The sequence below is a fragment of the Chinchilla lanigera genome, unplaced genomic scaffold (assembly GCF_000276665.1).
Source record: "Chinchilla lanigera isolate Chin_1 unplaced genomic scaffold, ChiLan1.0 scaffold00026, whole genome shotgun sequence".
Taxonomy (NCBI): Eukaryota; Metazoa; Chordata; class Mammalia; order Rodentia; family Chinchillidae; genus Chinchilla; species Chinchilla lanigera.
The window spans coordinates 19,467,068-19,488,980 of record NW_004955427.1 but is presented as its reverse complement, the minus strand read 5'-3'; the positions used below and the strand labels follow the sequence as shown (position 1 = coordinate 19,488,980).

General features: G+C 46.5%; 1 protein-coding gene across 1 annotated transcript in view; it reads right to left on the bottom strand.

Annotated features, from left to right (window-relative positions):
* Positions 1-1,704: 1,704 nt before the first annotated feature.
* Nr1i2 (nuclear receptor subfamily 1, group I, member 2) overlaps positions 1,705-21,913 on the bottom strand; it is a 27,341-nt gene continuing 7,132 nt past the window's right edge. The window contains exons 4-11 of the mRNA XM_005386618.1: positions 10,654-10,872; positions 7,590-7,723; positions 7,170-7,357; positions 6,183-6,451; positions 4,803-4,945; positions 4,499-4,615; positions 4,074-4,179; positions 1,705-2,916 (exon numbers count right to left, since the gene is read on the bottom strand). Coding sequence (XP_005386675.1) covers positions 2,769-2,916; positions 4,074-4,179; positions 4,499-4,615; positions 4,803-4,945; positions 6,183-6,451; positions 7,170-7,357; positions 7,590-7,723; positions 10,654-10,872 — 1,324 coding nt within the window. The 3' untranslated portion in view covers positions 1,705-2,768. The remainder of the gene's footprint in view (positions 2,917-4,073; positions 4,180-4,498; positions 4,616-4,802; positions 4,946-6,182; positions 6,452-7,169; positions 7,358-7,589; positions 7,724-10,653; positions 10,873-21,913) is intronic.

Sequence of the window (21,913 nt, the reverse complement as noted above, 5' to 3'; positions counted from 1 at the left end):
GCATGGGTGACTAGAACAGCAGACCCATACTCCCCTTCCTTCCCCCAAATGCCTCTGTTCTTTCCATGTTCTCTTGCTACTTGACTCATTTCCCTGTTGGAGCTGTATTAGCTAAGCAGCTATACTTGTAATCCTATAGGTTGATTGTAGTTTTTACCATGTGGTACCCACACTGACTTTGCCATATAAACTAGCCCCAGCAGAGGGCCTCAGGGGCCACCTGTTCAGGACCCTTCCTGGAAATCCAGGAGCTATTAAATTACTTCCCCTTATTTACCATAAAACTCCTGGGCCAGGGATTTAGCTCAGTGGCCACAGCATCTACCTGGCAAGAGGGAAGTCCTAAGTTTGACTCCTGGTACCCCCTCCCTGCCCAAAAAAAACCCCTTCTAACTTCTTCCTTTGGCTTCATCCTCAATGTGAGACCACAAACTCAGCATAGTTGATGCCTAACACGTTGGGAGTTACATTTTTCCTGTATCACCTTGAGCTTTGGAGACTGACTCCACCCTCTCCTGACAACCAGGACTAGAGTGAACAGTGACCACAGATACCCAGAAACTGATGCTCAGTTCTACTTCTCAGAAAAGCTCAGGGAAAGCAGTAATGAGGAAACGCAAATGTTTGAGATTAGGTGAATTGAATCTGGCTCCTGGTCCTATCGCCAAGACCCAACGAACTATTAAAAGGAAGTATCCGATGTGAGCTCTTCAACTAATCTTGCATCTTAAATCAGTCTGGATTTAAAATTTACACAATCCCTATAAATCATATACATATCAATTCAATCTTTGGAAAAATACCTACGTGTTTCGATCTCCCCTTAACCTCATCTTACCCTAACCTGCATCTAGCAACAGTGTCGGGCTCCAGAATAAACAGAATTCAAAGTTATTTCCCTGGGCAAAAGGAGATGCCTATATTACTTGTGAACATAGTTGAATGAAATTTATATTTCTAAATGAGAAACATTTTCTAATTATAAGTAATTAGGTAGAATTCCTAAGAACAAAAGCTATATTCATTGGGCTTACAGAGTTAGCCCTCAGTTTCTTTTCTACAAATGAGTGCCTGATGCACAAAAGACTGATATATCTGAAGGGTTACATGTCTGCTTTGATGTATATTTGATACTTTTTTATTTATATTATTGATGATTTCTTATTGTTTGTGCTGCTTGTAAAATGGCATGAGCCATTTATCTGTTCCTTAAAATTCACCTGCCTTGTGCTTTCATTTGCAACCAAATATTAGATATTTAAGAGTAATTCAACTACATTTTTAATTATGATACATGTATACTTTAAATTTTTATGTGGATTATCTTACCAGCAAACCAAGTTAAATAATTCATTGTTATGTTCTTACACCACAAGTCTTCAGAAAGGTAAAGAGCAATAATAAAATCAGTAATAAAAAAATGTGCTGTTTTTATTTCTATTTCTCCCCTCCCACATTTCTTTCTTCTCCAGAAAAAGCCAAAAATGTTTACATCTCTAACCTAAAGTTCATCATTTAAATCCTCTTGCCTGGATTCAACATACCCAGGAACATATTTGCTCCTGTAGAGAATGCCTTATGTAAAACTAAAGTCTTAACTTGTGAGAATGCAAAAAATGTTTAATCATAATTATGAACAAAGTGTAATTATGAACACTTTCACATCTTTTAGCAGGTATATATACAGGAATACCAGCGCACACAATGATTCTCCTCTAGCATGTTTATTAGCCAACAGTCACCACAGCCATGTCACCAAGCACCTCAGTGTTTCCCCCTCAGGGGCAAAGCCAGGACCCAGTCCGGTGGGGAGCAGACTGCCCATACCAAACCATACGGTTCCCACCCCTTCCTCCCAGAAACAGGTCCTCAGAACCCTCATTGTGGCCCTAGGTACCCCCAGATCTCCAGTGCAGTCAGTGTCCACTCAGAGACATTCCCTGGGTGTATGTCAAGTGCCACTTGCCCCTTTGTCTTTTTTTTTTTTTGGTTTTTCTCCGGTACCGGGAACCAAACTCATGACCTTGCGCATGCCAGGCAGGCGCTTTTGCCGCTGAGGTAAATCCCCAGCCCTTCACTTGCCCCTTTGATCCGTGTTGTGTTCCAGCTTTGTTTTCTTAACTGTAAGCTCTGAGGTCAAGTCCACATCTGCGTCAATAGTATATATCCCACAGCATGCTGGTACTTAATAATGTGCTTGAGTGGATGCAGAGACCCAACATGAGGTCACCACAAGCTTCTGACACAGTGCAGGCCTCCTGGCTTCTCTAGAAGACTCCCACAGACACCAGTGCACCTGCTGATGAGCACAGGCCTGGAACCGCAGCCCAACAGCAGCTTAGCGGGGAAGATCGGGGTTGGTCCAGTGGGTGGGAAGGGGGAGGCAGGACTGTTAGAGGTAGCAAGAGACTCCAGCCAGTGAACATGGGTATGACATGGGTGCTGTCGGGGCTCAGCCCCATCACTCCTTTCCCTGTCCCACATGGCACTTTAGTGGGATTTCGGGATTTATTCCCAGACCACAGGGCCTTCTCTAAGGGAAGCACAGCCCTGCTTCTCCGGTGGGCCTGACCTGTAGGCCAGTGTGCTCTCCATACAGGATCCATGGCTTCCCTCTCTACAGACTGAACTGGGGGATGGGGTGCCTAAGGAATGCCACTCTGCTGTGGTCAGCTGTCAGCACTGTCCATCCATCCAGCCTCAGAAGTGGCATCTCAGAGCGCTCGGAGTCTGGCTGTCCCACCGAGGCTCCACCCAAGGGCCACCACTCAGTCATCCGTGCTGCTTATCAGCTCCCGCATGAGGGGCGTAGTGACAAAGGGGTGCGTGTCTTGGATGCGCAGAAGCCGCTGGGTGTGCTGGGCATTGACGCTGCGCAGCTCGGTGAGCACGGCCATGATCTTCAGGAACAGGAACCTGTAGCCACCAGAGGAGAGGCTGGGGTGCAGGCCGCCCTCCCCTGGTGTGCAGCCCTGACGCTGCCCCGAGGGTTTACAAATTTAACCTCAGGGCATCTCAGGTCAGCCAAGAAGAGATGGGGCTGTGCTCAAGAGGTATTTGAAGTGGGAGCTGTACTCTCTCTGCTCACATCTGTCCACAGGGCTCGAGTTTCTGCATCTGCAGACCTAGGTAGATATTCCACACCTTGCAGGTACCAAGTACACGGGTTAATTTTGGGGCACAGGGAGGTGCACTGTCTTGGTTAATACCAAGAGCCAGGGCTGAGCTAAGGAAGGTGGAGGGTATAAGGACAGGCTGAAATCTCTTCCCGGACCCACTCTGGATCTAGAGTCTGGACATACCATGTGCCTCTGTTCCTCCATGAAGGAAAAGAGAGCCGGCACCTCCAGGCCTCCTGGCTTCATACAGGGGAGGACTAAGCAAATGAAGACATGGCCCCCACAGCATCCCAGGATGCTGAACCAGAAAGTGCAGGCCAAGGGAGGATTTAAGGTTCAAGTTCACACTGTGATATCCACAACTCACTACAATCCAAGTTTGTCCTTGTCCAGGGGCCCGTGGGCATCAGACTACGCGCCAGGTCACAGGGACTCAGAATCAATGAAGCTGGAAAAGCCCCTGTCTACATCAAGTCTCAAGCAGCCTTCTTGTTTTGAGTCATAACCAGAACAAGAAACAGAATTTCCTACCCCCAGTTTGTGTTCTTGCTGAGAAACCTGTAGGAAGTATTTAAGAGCTTCAGCTCTGGGCGTGGTCTGGCTGGGTCCACTGCCAGCCACTGCCCCTCTGGCTGGGGAACACTGGGAAACTGCTGCAAACCTTGGCTCCCATGCCCAGGGGCACTGGCACCCATCCCTTGTGTGGAGAACTGAAGGAGATCAGGCACACTGACTACTGGGCACCAGGGCTGGCATGTCCCAATAAGCTAGCAATTACAGATCTATGATTCCCATCACTATTGGCATCTCTGCTATCGTTACCATCACTGTGGTTATGAAGGGCCGTGGCTAGAGAGGCTGGTGCAGGTAGGGCCTGGAGGGCAGACCAGAGGCCAGGCAGGGCCACAGGGAGGACACTCACACCCTCACACATCACCTCCTTGCTGTGCTCACCGGTGTGCAGGCTGGGGCCGGACACACTCAATGTAGGCCTTCAGGGTGGTGGCAAATCGCTCCTGCAGCTGTTCCACCACTGCACGTTGCATCACACCTGGGCGGTCTGGGATGGAGCAGGGTAGGAGAGGGTGAGGTGCCAGCGAGGGCAGGGAGGAACAAGGACAGGCTCAGTGTCCCCCAAGAGGGGAATTTCTAACCAACCATCTTCTGAGGCAGAGTCATTCAAACAGGGCAGGGAGGGAGCACTAGAGCTCCAAACACCCCACTGACCCCAGGGAAAACCAGCCAGCATCCTACCCTGGCTGAGCAGTAAGTGGGGAGCAAGACTATTGGCTGGAACCTTCCCTGGGGAGGACAGGAGAAAGTTGCTACCTCTGCAGACCAAGCAGAGGGGGTGTCACTGGCCTGGGGGAGGCCATCACCTGGGGAGAAGAGGGAGATAGCCTGCATCAGCACATACTCCTCCTTATGCAGCTGCAGCTTCTTCAGCGTGTAGTGGAACTTCATGATGGGATCCAGGAGAAGTTTCTGAAAGCCACCTGTGGGCAGGTATGGGATGCAAAGGCAGGATCTCAGGAAGGTGACCCTGGATCCAGCCTTCATCGCCAAGGTCATTTCTTCCATCACCCCATCTTTCTCCCTGGCACTCCCAGGCAAATCCTGGCATGGCTCCTTCCATCCACAACTGTTGTGCTTCCCTCCCTCCACCAGGTATCCCTTGGGCACCTTCAGGGTCTTTGAAGCAGTAGGCCAGCCGACCACACTCCCAGATCCCAGTCTCTTCGTTGAACGTTGGATTGAACCTCAGTAGGCACATCTCAAAGGTGGCCCCCTTTAGGAGGGAGATCTGGTCCTCGATGGGCAAGTCCCTGACAACAAGCATAGGGAGGGGATGACAGCTCCAGAGAAGCGCCCACAGATGGGCAGGACAGAGGTAAGATGGATGCCTTCCCCTAAGGACCACTGCAGTTGCTTCCTGGTTGCCTCCAATCTCTCCCCATCACAATTCAGCCAAGCAGGTGACTCCCATTATGCTCCTCTCTTCTCCTGCTACTGTCAGGGACTCTCAATGCTCACCCAGCTTGGCATTCAGGTCCCTTATTTCCAAATCTGTACTTCCAAATCTGCCCTCTTCCACTGATCAGCTGAAAGCTTTCCTTACTCTTAGCAAACCTTAATTTCTACCTGTGAGAGAAAGTGACAGTGGTACCTAGGGTCATGAAAAGAAGCAAGTGACCACACACTGTGGTGCTCACTTGTGGATCAACAGATGCCACCCATGTCCACACCAGCAGGTAGACTTCTCTTCCTTTTCCTTGACCTAATTCACCACAACCTGAACCCACCCCAGCCCGCTGCTACCCTTCACTATTAAGTAAGTCCTGCTTGTCATAACAGGGGCACAGGAAAACCAGGGGGCTTTTGGAATATGAGCTGCCCTCTGCTTGCCAATGAAGTTTGTGCTCCTGACATGTGTGAGTCAGTTCCACTTGACCAAGCTCAGCAAGGCAAGGAGGCCAACCCAAGGTCAAAGACCCCCCAGCACCTTCTCCAGGCTTACGGACTACATCTTACGGCGCTGTGGCTCCCACTAGACCAGGGCAGTCTCAGGCCTCCCACCAACCCCAGCTGTCATGGTTGTTGCTCTCACGCCCAGCTCTGGGAGACCTGGTCCTTTGGACTTCTCAGGATCACCCATCCTCCCCATGGTCCACTCAGCCTTCTCTTGGCTGCAGATAGCTGGAGGTCCAGGATCCATTCCTCTCCTTCCTATCTTCTCTCTCTCTGTGGACTTCCTTCTTTTTCCTTCCAACTCATCCTTTGCTCTGAAACTGTCAGAGTAGTTTGTTATTCTGGCCCATACAGGGGGAAACCAGGAAGGGAACTACTATCTGGATGTTCACCATGAGCTAGATGTTCTTCAGAAACTTTCTTATTTCATATGATAGCCCCATAAAATTGGTGTGATTAGTTCCTATCTCCAGATGGGGACCCTGAGACACAGCAGGTTACATGACAGGTTGGAAAGACTTACCCAGATCCTTTGAACACAACTGGTCGTTTCCTTTTCCTTTCCACATCTATCTGCCCAGCCCCATTTCCTACCTGAAGTGGGAGATGTCTTTGGCAAAATTGATGACGCCTTTGAACATGTAGGTTGACAGGTCAGCCAGGTGGGGCAGCAGGGAAATGATCTCTTTCCCGTCGCTGTTATCTGGGGGTTTGTAGTTCCAGGTACTGCCATCTTCTCCCCGCAGCTGCAGAGAGATTTTCACAGTACACAGATCTTTCTTGATCTGGTTCCACTTGTCTTCCTCCAGTGGGGTCTGTAGAAACTGTGGCATCTCACGCCCACTGCCAAACACCTCTGGCAGCTGCAATGTAAGACGGGAGTAGAGAGAGGACGGACAGCATGCACTTTCACACAGACCCCAGATGGCCGCCTGTAGCTAAGAACATACACAGTCCTAGGCATTTCACATGTGCACACACAGTACTCATTTCTTCCATCTAGCCATCACCTATCAAGTGGTGCTTTGTAGATCTATGAGGTAATGGTCACACAATCTCTGCATAGTCAGAATGGAAACGGAGGCGTCCTCCTCCCCTATTTGTCACAAGCATCCTTGCTGTTGCGCTCAGAAGACAGAGAGAAAGACAAGGAGCTGCAGAGGCAAAGAACAGAGCCAAGGGGCCTGGTCTAACCCAGGTCTCTGAGCTGGGCAGGTCACCCGAGACACCTGTGCGCATCCAGGGAGGAAGCCCATTAGCAGCTGAGCCCATCGTTGAAGGAACACCTGTCCACAGAGGTCGCGCCACCCCTGAGTCCTGACGCTGTCCTGTAAAGCCCTAAAAGCCAGCACAAAGACCAGAACATTTCAGCTTTCTCTTCACTTCACTGTTAATGCTGCTGCTGCAGGACAACAGAGACTCTCAAACCTGAGCCTACATTGGAATCATCAGGTGTCGTGCGCCACCTCAGTTTCTAACAGGGATGAAAGGTGAGAAATTTGCATTTCTCACAAGTTCCCAGGGGAGACTGAGGGTCCAAGCTTCAGCACCACGCAGTGAAAAGCCCAGGGGGCCCCCTACCCGGAAGTCCTTGAAATGGGAGAAGGTGGTGTCGAAGGTTTTTATCTGAGCTTCCATCAGCTCCCTGATCAGCCTCTGCTGCTCCTCCGTGAGCCCCTGAACGCCGGGCGGCTGGGTCTCCACCCGTTCCCGCTTCTTCCTCTTGATCAAGGCCCGCCTCTGCTCCAGGGCCGCTTCGGACATGATCACTGCCAGACACAGTGGGGCAGGCTCAGCACACGTGCATCCCAACACGCACGCACGTACGCACGCACATACGCACGCACATACGCATGCACGCACGCACATACGCACGCACGCGCACGCACACGCACACGGGGTCGCCCTCCCAGGAGGAGAGGGAGGAACGCAAGCAATGGTGCAGGGGCCGCTGAGAGAAACCGGCGCCGTCCACCCCCTCCAGACCCCGCCGCCGCTCACTCTCCTTCTTCATGCCGCTCTCCAGGCACTTGCGCAGGCGGCAGGCCTGGCACTGCCGCCTCGTCTTGCGCGTGATCTCGCACGCGCCCTTGCGGAAGGGGCACCTCAGCCGCGCGTTGCGTTTCATGGCCCGCCTGCGGGGGAGGAAGCGGAAGGCGGATTTCACGGCCCGGTTCTAGGCCGGGGCTCGGGCCCTGTTGCCGCTCTCTCACGGCCTCTCGGCAGCGGACGGGCGACCTAGTCACAAGCTCCGTGCGCCGCGCCTTTGCCGCCGAGCGGGCCAGGTCGAGGAAGGCGTGGGCGAGGCCTCCTCGGCAGGGTCGTGGACCGAGGTGGAGGAGCGGGAGCGGGGAGGAGGGTCAGCGTGCGGGTCGCCGTGAGCACGGCTCGGCCTGCAGTCCAGCCCGCAAGGCCGGCCAGCAGCCTCCCAGACTGATGCGGATTCCAAGCCAGCTTCGCCGTTGTTCACGCTGTCTGAAGTGAAGGGAGGCCACGCTAGGGCTTCCCCGGGCAGGGGTGTTTCCGACACATGGTGCCGTTCTGAACAACGGACTCCAGCCTCTTCCCCAAGCGCCTGCCCCTCGTCCTCCGCAGTTGGTACTGGACAGCGTCCCTTGGAGGGAAGTTCATGGATCACCATGAACGTGGCTGAGTCCCAGTCCAGCCCTGAACGCCTTCTAGGAGGTGGAATCTGACCCCCGGAATATATGCAACGAAAGCAGCCCCCACCATGGAGCTGCTGTCACTCTAGATTGGGGGGCCAGGGGCAGTGGGAGAAAGCTGCAAGGTGGGAGGAAGTTTTTCTACCTCACTAGTCGATGATCTCCCCATTGGAGAGTTGGTTCCAGGTACGGACCCAGGAGGCAAAGAGGTTCAGAGGCCTGTGACAGAGGAGTGGCAGGCGTTGGGCCACAGACCACTGCACAGATGCCTGAAGGTGGCAGGCGGTGGGTTGGTAGCCTTTGGGAGACTCTGGCACAAGCACTGTCTCCCCACGCCCAGGTGTCACAGACTTCCCACTAAAGCCCCTGCCTGTGCAGCCCTAGCCTGGAGTCCCTTCACTTCCACACTTGGAGGGAATGAAACAGCCTGGAAAATGAGGACGCTGGCTTGGAAACATGGCATCCGTCAGGGAGGCTGCTAGCCGTCCTTGAGGGCTGGACCAGTGGCCGAGCCGTGCTCGTGGTGACCCACAGGTTTGAACTCCGATGCCTGAGCTCCCTGACCAGGTGACCATCCTAAGAAACATCTTTTTCACAGGTGCCGCACTCCCCCACACTCGCCTCTCCTGCTGGCCTGGGTAAGAGACCCCTGATGCTACTCGAGTGTACTGAGAAAGGGGGAGGGGGAGGGGGAGGCCGCATCTATTAGAGGCATACTACGTAAATTCTAAGCTAGAAATCTTGCAGAGCTTTGCAAATTTACTCTTCAGAACTGAAATTTATCCTCTTATCTGCCTGGCACAGATGCCTAAAACTGAGGCTTTGAGCAGACAGATCACCAGTCTTCCAGGTAAATGAGGAGACAAAATGAGTCCAGGTCTGCATGGTACTGAACCCAAGCTCCTTGCCGCTGTGATACGTTGCCTCCCTCTGAGAATGCGAGGAGTAGCGCTGAATGGGAAGGAGAGAGCAAGGCACCCCGCACCCAAGTCAGCACTGCTTGGATGACACCTCAGATGCCTTCTTCCCTGCTACGGGAACCCAGGTGTGGTTCAGATGTGCTCCTGACCCCATGCGGCCATGGGGCCTGTGCTAGCTCGGGATGTAGTGGCTACTGCTAAGAGCAGTTGCTAGGGCCAGCTCCAACCCATGCTATGTGAAGGGCCCCTCCAGGACAGCTGTCCTGCCCTTGGAGGAAGAAGAGATGAGCTTTTTTGTTCCTCGGCTAAACATCATGGTTGTTGCCTAGGACCTGGGCTCCAAGGGAGCTCTCCAGTAAGACGGCAGAAGAGGAAAAGGCAAAGACCTGAGCGGCAGAACTCACCAGCATGAAAGCCTTCAGATTTCTTGCTGTGAACTGCAGCATACTTTCCTTATTGTTAAGCCAGTTTGAACCAGTTTTTCTGTGACTTGTAGCCACCCATAGCCTGACTGTGTCAGGTCTCACCCCTGTGATAGCCCATGTGACTAGCACTTATTGGACCTACCCTAGGCAGAGTTAACCACAAGACCTGACAGTGGCTCAGGCTTGGCTTGAAGCTGGGATTTCTACACTCTGGTGACACTGAACTCTTAATACAGAGGCCACTGCAGCACCTCCTGGGCTCTGCCAGGCCAGGAAGTCTTTCTGTGGGTCCTTGGGGCCAACAGCTGAATCCTCCATTCCTAACTCTCAGGCCAGCGCCCCATCTTTGGGATTGTAGGGTGGCACCTTGGGTTAGGGTTCACTTCCATTTGAATGTCCAGCTACAAGGAAGACCTCTGCAAAGGGCCGCATAGGTTGGTATGTTGGGAATGCTCAGAAGTCCCAAAGGTGGCCTTAGGGTAGGCACTACATGCCCAGCCACTCCTTCCTCCCCTCCTTTCTCAGGCTGAGTCTTTGCTGAGGCTTGCCTTGCTGAGCTAGCTTTGTCTTTCCGTTTCTCCAGCTGGACAACAGGATCCTCCTGTCCAGTCCTGCTTTGCTGTATACTGGAACATTCTGCTGTTTAATTTTTGAATTCCCTTGTTTCTAGGTAAGCTTGATTTATGTTTTATTTTTCTGTGCCATTCTTTACTTAACTACGGCCCTATAAGATTGACTTGAACACTTGCACTTTGAATTTTCAAATCTTTTACTGGCTGATCTTTTATTCAAGAACACATGGGGGATGCTTTACAATAGAAGGTGATCTTTCCATGGTAGACTCAGGAAGATTTGAAGACAAAAGATTCCCCTGAGATATAAATGCTGCACTTGAGGCTGATTAGGAGGACTTAGTAGGCCACCAACCCACAGTCTAGACCTGGCAGACAGATCAAACTGAGGCTCTTGGACTACCCAGGGTTGACAGCAGCTCCCTGTTAGGAGGGAACCAGTGTGTCAGTGGTGGCAGGTGAATGCAGTTGATGTGTAACTCTACCTGAAAAAGCCCTTGCATCCTTCGCATGTCATGACATTGAAGTGATAGCCATTGGCTTTGTCCCCACATACTCGGCAGACTTGGAGACCCCCATCTTCCTCATCTACGTTGATGGTGGGTGTCTCAGAGACAGAATCTGCTTCTTGGTAATGTACAACATTGGCATGGCTTTGACTTTCTTCACGTCTCACCTCCAGGTTTGCTTCTGGAACTCTTAGACTAGAAGTGGAAAAAAAAATCACAGAGGATTAAAGGGTTGGATAGGGATGTGGGGAGGTTGTGCAAAGAATATTCTGTCCATTCTGAGCCTGGCTCTCATCTCAGTTCAATTCTGGACTCCCAAACTAGCAAAATGTGGGTGGGGATTTGAGTTGTTACCAAGGAAGATGTGACCATGACATTTTACATATAACCATAGGGTGCTGGATTAAACATGTGAACAAAAATGTGAAAGAAAACACTTTTAAGGAAGGAAAAAAAATGAGAAGAAAAAAGAGGAGGCTGCCTAGCTTGCATCATGGAGACAGTGCTTAAGTAGACTGAGGTTAGGAGGCCATGAGCTGGGCCCAGTCCCGATCAGGGAACAGTTCATGGGACCAGCTGCTGTTCAAGATGACTTCTTGGATAGGGGATATAGAAGGAGGGGAGCCCTTCAGGTATGGTATAACCCTTGTTCCCAGAGAGAGAGAGAGAGAGGTGGAAACCTTGAGCAGAGAGAAGGAGTCCAATCGAATAATCAAGCAGATGGAGAGATGGTGAGAGTGGAGCCAGTATCATGATGCTGGGAGACAGTAAATCCATCCTGGTTCAGCTGAAGGATAGCTTGTGGCCATCAGTAGAGCTACACTGAAGATGCTCTCCCCAGGCAACTTCATCTCAAGTGTGACTTGAATTCTACTTGGAATGGGCATGAGGAATAGCAAGGAGAATCTGGGACCGACCTGTTTGCTGCACTCCCTGAAAGTGTGTCTGGGGCAACCACACCACAGATGATGCTGACTTTCCAAAACCAAAATAAAATTCAGTAAAATTTCCACACAAAATTTCTCTTTCCAAATGATACAGATGATACATGACAGTTTCACCTAAAAAAGTGAATAAGCCATGAATCTGCCTCTGAATGTGGCCCTGTGAGCAAAATAGGCTGACTAGAAATTTGAACGGATTAAGTTACCTTGATTTTTCAAATCATAATCCTGACATCATGTAAGCATGCAGAAAGAAAGATTTATTTAGGGTGCTTACAAAAGCCTCAAGCAAGATTTGATTTAAAGTACTGTTAGGTTAGTAATTCTACCAGACATCCAGAGAGACAGCAGCAAATCCTGCTCTTTGGAGGAATTCATTTTCCATTTTCTACATAGATTCAAATAAGTACACATGTCATTTCCAAGATACAGGTGCAAAAACTCACCAATCATGAATTGAAAGTTTAACAAAGCAACATGAGTAGAAGTCAGCAAAAAAGCAATTAATAGCAACATTAGATACGCAGACTCTGAATCATCAAATGCAGAATGTGTGTGAATAAGTAGAAGAGGTTGAAGATGTAAGAACAAAGGCCATACAGTTGACCAAGTAGATTTTAGAAATGAATAAAAATTAACTTTAAAATCTGAACAAAACAGCATCTGTACAAACTAATACCAACAAAGCCTTGAGAGTTAGAAAAAGTAAAAATAAAAACAAAAAAACCTGAAATATGCAATTGTGCATAAGTCAGGAGATAGGTGATAATAGTGAAAGTTTTCCCAATTCTGTATTGTAGAGGAAAGAAAAAGGCAGTAAAGGACTCAGATTTTGATTAGTAAAGTATACTTATTAAAATGTAACCACTTAGAAAGAAAATGTGTAACTTGGAAACCAATAGGAAGGGAAAAGTCCTAAATAATAAATCCTAAAAGAGGCCATTAAGGAAGTAAAAAGGAGATTGAAAGGAGGACATACTGAAAAACACAAAGTAAGATGATAGAAATGCAGATGGCCAAATGTTCACCACACTGGTATGGACAAAGATTTTTTTGGTTAAGACCCCAAAAGCACAAGCAAGAAAAATGAAAATAGCCAAATGGATTATATCAAATTAGAAAGCTCTTGCACAGTAAAGGAAATGATTAGAGTGAAGAGACAACCTGCAGAATGGGATAAAATATTTGCAAACTATTCATCTGACAAAAGATAAATATCCAGAATATATAAGGAACTCAAACAACAGCAAAAAATATGATTTAAAAATGAGTAAGTCATATGAACAGACATTTCTCATAAAATATACAAATGACCAACAAATATATAGGGAAATGCTCAGTATCACTAATCCCAGCAAATGGTTATCAAAGCCACAGTGGGATATCAGCTCAACCAAATTAAAATGGCTTTTATAAAAAAGATACAAAATGAGGGGCTGGGGATTTAGCTCAGTGGCAAAGCGCCTGCCTGGCAAGCGCAAGGCCGTGAGTTCGGTTCCCGGTACCGGAGAAAAACCAAAAAAAAAGATACAAAATGACATGCAGATGAAGATTTTAAAAAAGGGGAAGGCATACACTTTGGTGAGAATGTAAATTACTATAGCTGCTAGGGAAAATAATGTGGTGGTTCCTCAAAAAAGTAAAAAGAGAAGTGCCAAATGATCTAGCAGTTGTCTGAGTAGATATAGATCCAAAAGGAACCGTTATACCAAAGAGAAACCTATACTCCAAGTCTGTTGCATCACTATTCGCAATAGCTGGGATATGGAATCAACCAGAGTGTCCATTGACGAATGAATGAAGAAATCATGATAGATATACACAATGTTTCAGTCATGAAAAGTGTAAAATCTTGTCGTTTTCAGCAACATAGATGAAACTGGAGGGCATCGTGTTAAATAAGCCAGCCACAGAACGACAAATACCACACATTCTCACTCATTTGTGGAAGCTGAAAAAAACATTTCATAGGAAAAAAAGAGTAGAATAATGGTCCCTAGAGATTAGAAAGAGAAGTGGGGAAGAGCAATAGAAGTTTGATAACAAGTACAAGAGTACAGTGAGATAGGAACAATTCTAGTGTTCTGCAGCACAGTAGGATAATTACAGTCTCAAATAATTTGTGATATATTTCAAAATAACTAGTAGAGTCCAGAGTTTCTCAGGAATGTCTGAAGAGATGCAAATGTTAATTACCCTGATTGTGATCATTACACGTGTGCATGTAATTATTGTACTGTACCCTATAAATGTGTACAAATAATGTCAGCTAAAAATATAAAAATCATTTTTAATGATAGTAGAACTACCAAACATTGATAGTCAAGTATAAGTATATTGAATGTTTTTATTCAAAAACTCTGAGAAAAATGGTTTAGGCAGATGGCTGGGGTAACCTAAAGTTTTAGGACTAGGATTTTGGAGGCAGACTTAGTGTTAGAAATCAAGGGTTGAGGGGCTGGGGATTTAGCTCAGCGGCAAAAAGCGCCTGCCTGGCAAGCGCAGGGTCGTGAGTTCGGTTCCCGGTACCGGAGAAAAACCAAAAAAAAAAGAAAGAAAAAAAAAGAAATCAAGGGTTGAGGCAGATACCAAAACGGTTACCAACAATTATTGAAACTCAGTGTCCTATGTCCTCTGCAAGTGGTAACTCATTGTCTTCATCAATTTTGGCTGCAGTAACGAAATACCATAAACTAAGCAGCTTCATAAACAACAGAAATATATTTATTATAATTCTGGAGGCTGGGAAGCCCAAGACCTGTTATGTAGCATCCTTTTTCAGGTTCTACATAACTTGGAAGTCACTTATTGAGCAACAATCCAGGGCTTTCTAAAACCTTCTAACTGCTCACAAGACACAGTGTTCCAAAGTCAAAAAGTGTCACGGTTAGAGATACTTTATTTGCAGAAATTTTGTTTCAGAGTGTCTGCTAGAGAGCACTCTTCCTTAGGCTTTCGACATCATTTAGAAGCCGTTAGGGATAATAGCATCTGTGAAGGAGACATTTGGCAAAGACTCTGCACATAAATTACAACATTTAAATGATAGAAGGTGGTGAGCTGGCGTTTCCTCAGAAGGGAAATGATCATTACAATAGAACAATATGAATCACAGAAGAAATTCAACATTTGGTAGAAACCTACAAAACAAAGGAACCGTCACTAAAGGACTAGAGGAAAGACATTTACTTAAGTCACATCTAATTAACTCTTTCCCCAATTCCTTAATGAAGAGGTATTAAAATTAATGCCGTACTCTTGCTCCATAGTATTTTTATATTGTTTGTTTTGTTTTGCCTACATTTATTAGTAAATAAGCAGACTATGGTACATTGCATAGGTTATTGTCTTGTATCCTTACGAAGCACCAGTTGGAGAACCCATGGTTGCTGTTCTCCAAAGGCAGCACCCCCTCTCTCAGGAGCTGCAGCTACCCATGTGCAGTCCCTGCCCACGGAGAACCTAGGATGGTCTGTACCTTGCTTTGATCAATAGAATGTGAGAAACTGACATACTACTAGCTCTGGGCCTGTCATAGGAAGCCTGGTAGCTTTTGTTTCTGCCTTTTGGACAACCAAAAAAGCCTAGCTACCCTCAGAGAGACCACCCCAGGAGACTGTGAGAAAGGCCACTTGAAGGTGGAGTGCCCTGCAGTGCCACAATGGGAGAGGCCCAGCTGCCCACCTCCTAGTTGTCTCCTCTAAGCTCATCCCAGGCACATGAGGGAGGCCTTGACGAGTTCCTGGCCAGATCCAGCCTCCAGATGACCTGAGCTGCAGGCAGGGTCAAGTGGAGTACAGAGCTCTCTGGCAGGTTCTAGCAACAAAGGAATAACATTGGGAAATGAAATGGTAGTTGGTTTATACAGTAGGTTGAGGGGAGATTTGTCATATGGCAAGAGATAACAGGAACAGAAGCCCTGAGTTTTGTGAGAAGTAGATCTGGAGTGGTGAGAGGGGTGCCAGCATGCCCTGCCCCTGTGCCTCTTGCATCGGTTATCCTGGTGGAATGGTGCCCATGGGCAGGAAAGTGACAGTGAGAAGCTCTCTGTGTGTGCCAGCCACCTCTTTCATGTGACCTTCCAAGGACCAACTAGCTGTGTACTTTAACTGACTACAGCTGTGTTTTCTACTAGAGGTAGCACCTGCTCCTCATCCTGCTTTGTAATCAGTGAAATTTAGCCAGAAGAGGGTTAAAATGATGCTCTTCTGCATTCAGTGAAAGGAAAATATTTCTTCGGTAAGGGCTTGGCAAAAATAATTGTAAAATACAGTATAAGGAATATTGGAATACCAATACTGAATGCCAATACTGAATACCAAAGAAAAAATTATGTTCTCAGTAAGGGTCATCCATAAATGAATACATAAGCCAATGAATTTAGGCCTCTCTGCAATGGGCTTGGCACTATTAGGCTGTGCTGAGCACACACATCCCCACTGCTCTCTGGGTGGGCAATGTCGTGACACTGCTTTGAATTGAAGAGACAGAGCCAGAATTGGAAGCCAAAACTTATGTTCTTAAGTCAGCTTTAAGCTGTATCCCTCACAAGATTTTTTTCTGAATTGGCAAATCTCCTTAGCTCCGTGATCACTGCAAACTTTCCCCATGCAATCCACCTGGAACACAGCTCCTCTGCATTATATGGCTCTGATGTAGCTCTCTGTTTCTGGCCAGGAGGTGGTTCCTTAAGATCCTCAGTTCTTTCCTTGCCATCTAAGTTCTGTTTACAAAAGAAGGGACCAAAGAACTTTACTGCTGCTCATGCTACACCCAGAGGCATCCTGTCTCATGCTCACTAAAGGACTGTGGGTCTTCCCTTTAACAGTCAGAAAGGTTCACGGTTGTGATGGGCACACCTTGGGCTTTGACCAGTTTCAGGGAAGCTTTGTCTGGCATTCCACGTCTTCTGTCTTCAAGAGAGCTAATGTAGGCAGAAGACCATAAGCCTAAATGACCTGTGGTTTTCCTGGGCTGTTCCCCCTATGTTTTGCTGATTCGATAGTTCTTGGCACTTGTATTATAAGCAGTGTTTATGTTGGAGACATTTTCTTTTGTTTCTCATCAGGGGTATCTGTGCATTGGAGAGCTGGATGGTTCAGTATCTGCCCAGGAGAGCCGAGGCTGGGCCACGTACTGAGTTCAAGACCAGCCTGAAATACACAGCGAGACCCTGTCTTGAACCAACAGCAATAACAAAACGTTTAAAAGGCAGGAGTAGAATAATTCTTTCAAACATGATAGCAAAATCTGTGGTGAAGAAACATTAGGTAAATCTTTAGGAGGAAAAGAAAATGTCAGTGTCTTAGTTACTTTCTCATCTCTTGAGACATAATACCAGACAATCACAGTGTAATGGTGGAAAAGTTTATTTTGGCTCAATTTCTTTTTTTTATTGACAGTGTCTTGCTATGTAGTTGAGACTGGCCTTGAACTCACAGTGATCCTTCTGCCTCAGCCTCCAGAGTGCTGTGATTATAGGCATGCACTACCATGCCCAGCTTAGCTCACTTTTGTAGAGGTTTCAGTCCATAGTCAGCTGGCTCCAAGGCAGGGCAGCATGGCAGAGGAGGATGGCAGAGAACTGCTTATGACATGGCAGTCAGGAAATCAAGGGATCACAAGAGACAGGGATCAAAGGAGGAAGGAGGGAGATACATCCTTCTAAGCTATACCCCTGTCAGGATCCACCTCCCAAATCACATTAGCTATGAACTCATCAGCATACAAATTCACACTGATGACTGTCACACTCACATGATCCAGTCACTTTCCAAAATGCCCACTTAAGAGCACATGAGCCATGGCAGTGGGGATATCTAGATACAAGCCATAACATTCTACCCATGGCCCCCACAAGACTCATATGTATGTCTTTTTTTTTTTTTTTTCCCAGTACCAGGAATTGAACTCACAACCTTGCACTTGCCAGGCAGGCCATGTGCCACTGAGCTAAATCCCCAGCCCCCTCATATGTATGTCTTTATGCAAAGTACATTTAGTCCATCTGTAAGAGCTACAAAAGTCTTAACAGTTTTAGCACTGCTAAAAAGTCCAAGACCCAAGTCTCTGAGATTTAGGGCAAACTCTTTAACTGAGCTCCTGTAAAAATCAAAAGAAAGTTAAACACTGCCTACGTTCAAAGGGACATGGCAAACATTATCACTCCAAAAGAAGGAAATTGGGGGTTAAAAAGGAATAGGACCACAGCGAGACCAAAACCCAGCAAGGCAACATTAATCTCTATAGATCCATGTCCAGCATCTGGGGCAGTGGCAAAACAAGGAACTCCAAAGGGCTTGGGTGGCTCTGTCCCAACAGCACCACGAGTGGTTGTAGCACTCATAGCTCTTCTTTTGGGCCAGATCTGCTCGCTCTTTGTGGCTTTCCTCTGATCATCCACGTTCCATCCTTTTCTGGTCTCCACTGCTCTTTTCGCTTCACACTCACAGCTCCACACACTGCCCTCACGGACACACTGCTTGGCCTCCCAGGCCTGCTCCCAAAATCTGGGTGAAGCCTTCTTGGCTTTATAGTTCTTACATTCTATGTGCATGTAGAACCAGCACCGCTGAATGAGGCCAAAATCTGCCACCAGCAGGACCAGTACCTGAGCTCTTTTGTATCTTGCTGGTGGTTGCAGAGGCCTCTCAGTGCCTCGGTGGCTGAGCATGGTGAACTGAATCACAGAGGATCAATTCCTGTTCCCCAGGCTGCCACCATTCTGGAGTGTGGTGGCCTGGGGTTCTCTGCTCAAAGCAATGTCTTTCACTTTTCCAACTTTGTGTCGGAAAGGTGGAGTCTTTTGGGTTTCTCCTATTCTCTCAAGGCATTCTTTGTATGGTCCAGTTCCAAAGTACTTGGTTTCTTTTTAATGTTAGTATTTTCAGCAGCCAAGCTCTCCTCTGCTCCATCTTTACAGGTCCCAACTGTCCTGGAGCTTTCTTTCTGGTCAAACTTGAAACTTTTTAAATCATCCTATTGGGCCATTTGCTCTTGATTCTCAATGTAGAGCTGGCTAAAAGCCCCCAACAGTATCCAAGCCACAGCCTGAATGTTTGGCTGCCTTGAAATTTCCTCCACTGGATTAATTAGATCACTGCCCTTAATCTCAGTCTCGTCAAAGTCTCAAGAGAGGAACAAAATGCAGATAAATTTTCTGCCAAAGCATAAAACGTGTCTTGGAGTCCAACAGTCCAAATGCAGTCCTTGTTCCCAACTGAAACCTCCTGAGCCTGGTCTTTATTGGCTGCATTTCTGTCAGCACTCTGGTCTTTTGCGCTCTGACCAGATTCTCCCATCAAGGTTACCTTATGGCACTCTAAAGCTGCTTCTCCAGCCAGCATCTCAAATCTTTTCAAACTCCTCCTGCCAGCGAGCTCCAAAGATTTCTGAACCACGTGGTCAGTTAGTCACAACAGCAACCCCACTTTTCTGGTACCAAAATCTGTCTTAGTGACTTTCTCATTACTGAGATACAATACCTGACACTTACAATTTGAAGAAGGAAAGGTTTACTTCAGCTCACAGTTTGTAGAGGTTTCAGTCCATAGTTGGCAGGTTCTTAGGTAGGGCAGCATGGCAGAGGGGAATGGCAGAGGAGAAACAGCTCATGGCATGGCAGTCAGGAAGTAAGACAGGGGTCAAGGAAGCAGCAAGGGAGATACATCCTTCTAGGCCGCACCTCCAGTGACCCACCTCGTCCAACTGGCTTCACCTTCCAAGGTCACACTGAGCTATAAACTCACCAGTGGGCCAATCCACACTGAGGAGTACCACACCCACATGATCCAGTCACCTCCTGAAAGCTCCACTATGAGCAGTAGCAGTGGGGACATTTAGATATAAACTGTAACAGTCAAGCTATACTAGTGTTAATGATCAGTCAGGGAGTTGTCTGGTGCAATAAAACACAAGACAAACAGTATGTATTTTATAAAGCAGGTAAAACTGATACTGCTTAGAAACTCTATGAAAACCCTGAAAACACATTCCAGTATGCAAGAGAAATACATAAAAATCAATAGGCTCCACTTACACTATAAGTAATCATACTATAATATGAGCATAACAGGAGCATGTGACTGAAACAAAGACAAATGCCTGGTAATTTTAACAAGCAAGACCTGAGAGGAGAAAAAACAAAACTCTTAAGGATAGAAATGGAAAAAAAGACCCTTAAAATTTAGTATTTTAAGAATGTCCAGCTTCCCCTAAATTAATTTTAAAATTTGATATAATTCTTTAGAAATTAGAAAACTGAGGTCTTCTTGGGAAAGGAAACAAAGGCATGAACACCTGAAACAATTTGTTTAAAAAAGTGATGATGGGAATGGAGAGGAATCTTCCTACCAGATTATAAAATTTAGTGCGAATCTGCCATATTTAAAGTGTTTTTTACTGGAAAAGAATTGGAATAAAAAATGTAAATTCTCAGTAAAAAGAGAATATATGTAGGAATTCCCGTGAGTCATCATAAATGAGTGAAAATAAGTATTCAATAATTGGTATTAGAACAATTCATCTTTTATATGGAGAAAAATAGCCAATCTAAATTCTAACTTCGTGGGGCTGGGAATTTAGCTCAGCGGCAAAGCGCCTGCCTGCCAAGCGCAAGCTCGTGAGTTCGGTTCCTGGTACCAGAGAAAAACCAAGAAAAAAAAAATTCTAACTTCACACATTTATCACAATAAGTCTCAGAGCTAGATATAAAAAAAAACACCAAAGAAAATGCATACATATATCTGAATGGAGACATACTTTTGGGGGAGGGGAGCTTACTGGGGTTGGAGCCCAGGAGCACTCTACCACTGAGCTATAACCCCAGACTTTTTTAGACTTTTATTTTGAGTCAGGGCCCCACGAAGTTGCCCAGACTGGCCTTGAACGGGCAGTCTTTTTGCCTCAGCCTCTTGGGTAGCTGGGATGGTTGAAATCATAGCAGCAAAGAATGAGGCATCCAAACCAAATGTGGTGGTGCATGCCTACAATCTCAACACTCAGGAGGGTGAAGTAGGAGAATCACTATAAGCTCAAGGCCAGCCTGGGCTACAAACTATGCCTCAAAAAAAACAAAACAAGGGGCGGTTTAGCTCGGCAGCACAGTGCCTGCCTGGCAAGCGCAAGGTCATGAGTTCAATTCCCAGTACTGGAAAACAAAACAAAACAACAACAACAACAATAACTATATATATATATATATATATATATATTTATATGCACACATGTATGTGTGTGTGTCTTTATGCATCCAACTATTATATGTAAAAATTTTAAATTCATCAAAAATGAAAAAAATGGGAATGAGAGACATACTGGTGAAAAAAAAAATACTGGTACATAAAAAAAAACCTCAATAATAAAGATACGAGTAAGCCAGCTTAAAAATGGACTAAAGATTTAAATATTTCACCAAAGAAGTTATGAAGACAAAGCATGAACATATGCTCAAGAATATTAATTACTATAGAGCTAGAGATTAAAAGCACAAAGAAATACCTCTTACAACACAGATGAATAACTATAACAAAAAAGATGGATAACAAGTACTGGTGATGATGTGGCCATCTTGAACCCTCAAACATGGCTGGTAGGGATGTAAAATAGCTCCTACTTAGGAAAACAATTTTTCAGTCACTTATAATGTTAAACACAAATTTAACCTATGCTCCAAGGATTCTACCAGAAGTCAGAGAACTTTTTCTGCTCCCTGGGGCTGGAGGTGAAATGGGAAGTCCTAACCCCTGTGCCTGATACGGAACAAACTTGCTGTACTGACTGTCTTCTCTAATGCTGTGTCCATTCAGTAAAATGGAAGCTTCTGGAAGAGTGTGACACGGCTGTCTGCTTGAAGAGGAGAGTGCTGTGTCACAGGGTATATTGCCACACCCAGATCTGACAGGGTGAGAACTGAAGAGAAAGGAGGGTTGGTGAGAAACCCCAAAGAAGGCACACTCTGACAGCCTGCCCAGAGGGCTGTACCGCAGGAGGAGAAAACTCTTCAGAGAAGACACGTCTGCATTTTGGGAGAAGGAAGGAAGGAGAATGGTACTTCTGGAGGTGATAATGCAGGGACCTCTTTTTTTTCATTTTATTTTAAAGAAAATGAAACAAAAAACAAAATTCCAAAACAATACAATAGGAGAGTAACAATGGTTAATACATTGCATATTGTTATCTTTAAATTAGTTACTCAGAGTATATCTGCGTTTAATTGTCCAAACAATGTTAGTGCAATAAGAAGTTAGTTTTCAGTGAATTGAGAGAAATTAGTAGTGTAGCGATTTTAACTG